Source organism: Melozone crissalis, unplaced genomic scaffold (genome assembly GCF_028551555.1).
Source record: "Melozone crissalis strain CALT ecotype California unplaced genomic scaffold, PUWL_Pcris_2 ptg000023l_1, whole genome shotgun sequence".
In the NCBI taxonomy this organism is placed as follows: domain Eukaryota; kingdom Metazoa; phylum Chordata; class Aves; order Passeriformes; family Passerellidae; genus Melozone; species Melozone crissalis.
Genome location: NW_026535801.1, coordinates 16,904,029 through 16,910,004, shown reverse-complemented (window position 1 = coordinate 16,910,004; position 5,976 = coordinate 16,904,029). Strand labels below are relative to the sequence as shown.

Here is a 5,976-nt window from a genome sequence, read left to right as displayed (position 1 = left end):
TGTCCCCAGCGATTTTTGTGGATTTTATTTTAGTGGAGAACTCCTTCTGTTATCAATACCTTGTTCCATGCTGTAACTGAGCTGGAAAGGATGGGAGCAGTGAAAGTGAGATCTTATTTGGAAAAAGATCTCTTCTACTGCACGATCTACCTGCTGTCTGCATACATTAACTCAAGAGCTAAAGTTTGATTAGGAAGGGTAGAGGGCACCATGGCAAGGCAATCATCCATTGGAAGGGATAACTAAAGGCAGCCTGGGCTCACTTGGGCAGTGAAGACAGAGATGACTTCAAGAGACTCCAAAGGGAGACATGTTGTGCTTTACTTAGAAAACTAATTATCATAACACAAGGCTTTTAAGGAGGAACAGGGGTAAAAAGGAAAAAGCTGTGGATCTGAAAATACATCCTGAGGACAAAACAGCCAAGAAACACGATGAGTACCACTGGAAACAAAGCTTGCTAGAACAGTCTCAAACAGGAGAGAGAGGAGTGCCAGAGTGCTGCCTGTCACTCTAGCAGGGCAAGATCCCATGTGTATGTGTGGCATGAGCACTGAGCTTTACATGGCAATTCTTTGCCAGTGTTTAGTGGCTAATTGCACCATCAATTAGCAGTCTCAATCAATTATCAGAAGATGACACCATAGCTGATGAAACTCAAATGCATAATTTGTTTAACTGCATGCAAAACCCAAGCCCAAAAGATACAAAGGGCAGATAATTTAGTTACTACTCTGGATATGAAAATGTCAGGCATAAACTGGTAATTTCATGCCATAAATCTCACTGATATTCTGGTACATGATGTTGCAATAGCATTTATTTTACATTTAATATTAAAATTGATTTAAGCTCGTCTAACCAGTAATACAGTAAGTGCCTGTCTCATTATTAGGGTGCAGTTTTTCATTTTCCCATAGCAGCATTTTTATAATCAGTTCTGTTTTGAATGCTGGTCAAGATTAAAACGACTGTGAACCTGTCATTGCAAACAAATACTGCATAACCTAGGCATGGAAGCAGTAAGCTTATTTACATCATTAATTATTTATATGATTTGAAGACTAAGTATTTATCCCAGATCTTTGTATTGGGCCGGCTAGTGTTCAATAACTAATGCTGTTAATTTTTCTAGGTCACAGAGCAAAACCAGGTCTTTGCAATCTACTAGATCTACATATATAAATGATGAAGCACCTTCTAAAAGAACTTCTCAAAGTGTGGGTTAAAAAAAGAATGCCGACCTTCAGAATAGCTGAAGTGACCTCTCATTTTTATGGAATTCTTTAGGCAATGATTCAGGGATGTGACAGCTTATAATATAAAAAAGCAGAACAATTTTCAGAGCCTACATGATTTTGAAAAGGTCCATGAGCAAAACTGGTTTCACTGAGGTTTGAAATGACGCAGGTGCTCTAAGCAGAGATAGCAATAATCAAAGCTCCTGCAGTGTTTTTCATCGTTGATGTCAAGGTAGTTAGGCAGTAAAGTCCATAGGTAGCAAAGTTCTGTATAGATGTGGAAGTCATTACCTATAAACCTAGATAATTTTTTCTTGGAAACAGGAAAGCTTAAAGAGGCTGGGTTATGATTCAAGTCACATTGCTGATACAAAAAGATGAAGTAATTCCAAGTGTAATCAGTTTTTAGAAGGGGTAGCAATTTTTAAACATCAAAAGCACTAATATTAAAGCAAGCAAAGAAATTTGGGGTGGAAGCAAGTCCTCCATAAAAAGTCTAGTTTGCAGGGATTCACTGTGCCACATTAGGCAGAAGTACAGTTCTCTGCTTGTTGTCCTGGTCGGAAATACCTGATGATTGCTAAAATATTAAGTGCTATGATTCTGCAAGCTGGCACCTCCAAAGGACCTGAACTGCTCTAATGATGATTACCTTTCCTCCCACAGTTCTTAAAGCAGAATGGATGGCAGTTTCAGATTGAATATATATTTTCCATGTGCTGAATAGTTGTTTTTGTTCATACTGTTTGAGGTTAACTGTGCACGTACTAATCAAACCCACTGCTTCCTTTCTCGTAAAACCAAAACAAAGCTTCATACTACTTTCAGGTACAGCATCTGGGATCAAAGCTATATATACACACTGGCTCTGTGTGGGTTCAAACATTTCGAAGATTCAGTATCCTGAAAGGCGTCACCTCTTTTCCAGTCCTGAGAGTTCCAGTTTGTCTTAAACTCTAAAGGCATCAGCACCTTCAGCCTGTCCCAGCACAGGAATGCTCTCAATATTGGTCACCGTGGGCTTTCTCTGCACAGCCACTGCCATTGCTGAAGGTGGGTAGATGAAGGAGGCAAGTATCTGGGGTTGTTGACTTGTTTTCAGTTTCATGTCCTTGCAGGAGACAGACTTGGCACAACAGGGTGACACACAGGACTAATGGGAGCGAGGTCTTGGTGCACTGCAAGATGTCTGGAAAACCAGACACAGACTGTAGAGCAATACCATTTGAGGGACACTGGGCAACATTCAGAGTAGCTCAAGAAGGAAGAAAAGATCTTGAAAAACCAGGCCCTGCAAGTGAAGTTGTGACAGCTGATAACATGGGTATAGGGGTTTGAATGCATGGAGAAATTCTACTCTTCATCTGGAATTCTTGCATTGCAGAACTGACAAGATAAACCCTGCCCCAAAATGGACTAATATAAAATGAGATTTAAAAAACAATGCTGAGTCCTCACAGCTTACTAAAGCAAAAGACTGTGCCATCCCATCATGTGTCATGATAGAATATAGAAATTGCAAAAAGCTGTCAGTGAGGTTGTACATGGTCCAGTAATTTCCCCTTGAGATTTTTTTCTGCAGTCTGTTCATCAGGCTTTGTAATGTGCTGTTACATTAGCTTGGGAAATATATTGTTGCTGTGTATACTGTGGCTTGAGAGTAGCTAGTTAAAAGTAAGGAGAAAAAAGATCAGAAACAAAGTATGCAAACAGATTTTCTATTCAGTTTTACTGTTATCTAAATCATTCTGTTCCGTGTTCCATATAAGATGTCAACATTTTTGTTCCTAAATGTAAATATATTTCTACTAGGCAGAAATTGTGGTTTAAAAGTCTGATTTTAAATTTAAAATTTCAACCTTATCATCTATATTTTTTTTTTTTAGTTTCTTATGTATACTAAGAAGATGGTATTGAGGAAAACTAAAGTATGCAAGCCATTTATTGCCTAAGTGGGCCAAATAGCCTACTATTTAAGCAACAAGTAATTGCTGAGATTTATGAAATAATTTTTAGTAATAAAAGCATTTATTGAGCTTTTTAAAGAATATTAATGCACTGCTAATGTGTATTGTGGTCTTGGAGTCCCTTCTTTGAAAACAGCATTTCTAGGAATCACCCTATTTTATATATATATATATATATATACTGGATAGGAGGAAGTGGCAGAACTCCCTTCCTACTGTACAGGTTTGAAGTAAATGACTCCAGATCCTTTCTTGACTGCTCACTTACCATCACACTCTTTACTTCCTTACAGTAATGGAAGTGACTCAGCCAGCAATTGTGCTGGCCAACAGGCAAGGAGTTGCCAGCTTGGTGTGTAAATACAAGAACATCGGGAATGCACAGGAAATTCGAGTGACTTTGCTTAAACAGACTGGTGACCAGATCACAGAAATCTGTGCTTCATCATACACCATGGAGTTCAAAACATTCTTTGTGGAAAAGATCATTCAGTGCCATGTTACCCCTGGCCAAAACAATGTGACCCTCACGCTGGCTGGCCTGCAAGCAAATGACACTGGGCTTTACATTTGCAAGATGGAGCGGATGTACCCCCCACCCTATTTCATGAACAAGGGAAATGGCACACATCTCTATGTCATTGGTAAGGCAAGCAGGTTCACAGCACTGGGATACTTCCAAGTTAAGGGAGCAGCTATTACATCTCAAAGGTCTTCAGAGTTCTGTTTGTAAGAAGTGAGGGTGAATACTGGTTTCAGCACTGAAAATCTTGATTAGCTCTTATTTCGTCCAGGTCTCCCTGCAGATGCCCAAAGCAAGCATAGTCATAGCCAAGGAATGATAGCATAAGCAACACCATGCAGTGTACACCTGTGTCTAGGCAGTTAGATACAGAAGGGCAAAAGTCAGAGTAAGATGTGAGCTCTTCTACAGATAAAAACTCTTTTCACTGGAGGTTGAGTAGGCAGCGACCCAGAGCTCAGTCCTGGTGGTATCCTGGGATAGCACATGCTAGAGAAAAGCAGCATAGAGACTGACTCACTGACTCTAGGGCCTTCCTTATGAGACTCCTGTGTGACGTGACATGTGTGATATCATATGTTTTAGATCCAGAACCTTGTCCAGACACTGCCATATACCTCTGGGTATTAGGAGCTACTGCCTCAGGATTTTTTCTCTACAGTATCATCATCTCAGCCATTCTTGTGGGCAAAGCGGTAAGTCCCATCAACTCAGCCCCCTTCTGCTAATAATGCCCCTTTGTGTGATGAGGACAAGGAGAAAGAAATGAGAACAGGGAAGAACACCATGAACAAACCCAGTGGGATGCTCCACTTTGCAAGTGCAATGTTATTACAATAATGCAAAACAAGAGAACTTGCTGGACCTGCTACTTATATTTATTTATGGCTCATTTGTGTTGCCAGCATACTAGAAAGCAGCCAGCTTCCATCAGCTGGACTGAGCCTTGGCATAGGGCTGGATGCTTAAAACCAGGCAAAATCCTGGATGCTTTTGGGATTGAAGGCAACAGTTCTTCATGTGTACTCTCTCTTCACAAATGAGTCACACAAAATCCCAGAATTTAATTTTTTCCTTTTCTCATCATTCACCTCTGCAAAGCAAATTTAAACAACCTTCTCCTTGGATAGGGGAAGTGTAACTTCAAGCCTTTCTAATTTCACAGCTAGAAATGTCTGCACCAAAGTATGCAAAATGTAAGCCTGGTGAACCTGAGCTTGAAACCAAACAATGATTTTTCAATCAGTCCTTGTCCCTAGAAGGTAAATGAAGCTGTCAGGTGTGAACACTCCTAGCTTTGAACCAACACTGAACTCTGAAGCAGAAGCACCTTCAAAGAGATAAATGAATGGCAGGACTCTTTTTTTCCCCTTTGCATAAATAGCCCCTGTACATCCTGATCCTCTATCAAGTGCTCTTAACAGATCTTCTATTAAGAAGCAGAGAAAGATGTCTAGAATACATTCTACTCAGTAAAGGAAGAATATCCATTGGTTTCTCTAAAATGTGCTGCTCAATGATTATGCTGTGTTTGCCTGTTTATTTTACTTACTTCCCATATGTTACAGATAAAGAGAAGACGATGTCTCACTACTGGAGTCTATGTGAAAATGCCTTCTGAAAAGCTAGAGAAAAAAGTGATTCCATTCCATATCACTGTTAACTGTAACAAGGAAGGAGAGAAACCATTTCCTAGCTGGGATGGAGTGTCTGCTAATTCATTTCAGTTAAAGAAATAAATTAACTGTCTTTTTACAAAAGGCATACAGGAAGGTGAGAGAATGTTCTTTGTAACTTCAATGGTTTGGAGGAAAATAAATAGCATATGTATTCATATTTGAAGATTAACCCTATCATATAAAGATGGCTACATTAGGCCATTGACTTTTTTGAGATGTATTGTACCAATATGTAATATGTATATATAGAAGTGTGTAGCATTAAGAGCTATTGCTGTTGCAGTCGAGCATCTTACTGTCAAATTTCATCATGCCTACTGATCAACCGAAACAAACACTATTATGACAGAGACTTGTGTGCCATTGCAAGGCTGATCCACAAGTCTGGGGGGGTGAGGTAGGAGAGCACACTAATGTACAAAGGAATGTTGATTTTTTTCCCTGCATTGATATTTATTAGCTCAATTTCTGGCATTAGTGCTCTGTACTTCCACAGAGGCCTCCCCATAGGCTGGCACTGATGACACTGCTGCTCTAGAAGCCTGATCTTAGCTCTCTTGAGCATT

At 39.8% G+C, this 5,976-nt stretch overlaps 1 protein-coding gene across 1 annotated transcript; it reads left to right on the top strand.

Moving 5' to 3' along the window:
• Window positions 1–2,236: 2,236 nt before the first annotated feature.
• CTLA4 (cytotoxic T-lymphocyte associated protein 4) lies at window positions 2,237–5,470 on the top strand. Its single transcript, XM_054278430.1, has 4 exons — window positions 2,237–2,294; window positions 3,502–3,852; window positions 4,317–4,426; window positions 5,300–5,470. The coding sequence occupies exons 1-4, from the start codon at window positions 2,237–2,239 to the stop codon at window positions 5,468–5,470; spliced, it is 690 nt and encodes a 229-aa protein (XP_054134405.1).
• The last annotated feature ends 506 nt before the right edge of the window (window positions 5,471–5,976 follow it).

What these genes read in the sequence shown, in the direction of transcription:
- CTLA4 (XM_054278430.1), top strand. Translation starts at nt 2,237, where the DNA reads ATGCTCTCAATATTGGTCACCGTGGGCTTTCTCTGCACAGCCACTGCC. An exon ending in AGCCACTGCCATTGCTGAAG is followed by an intron (nt 2,295 to 3,501) that starts GTGGGTAGATGA and finishes ACTTCCTTACAG; the next exon opens with TAATGGAAGTGACTCAGCCA. An exon ending in CCATTCTTGTGGGCAAAGCG is followed by an intron (nt 4,427 to 5,299) that starts GTAAGTCCCATC and finishes CATATGTTACAG; the next exon opens with ATAAAGAGAAGACGATGTCT.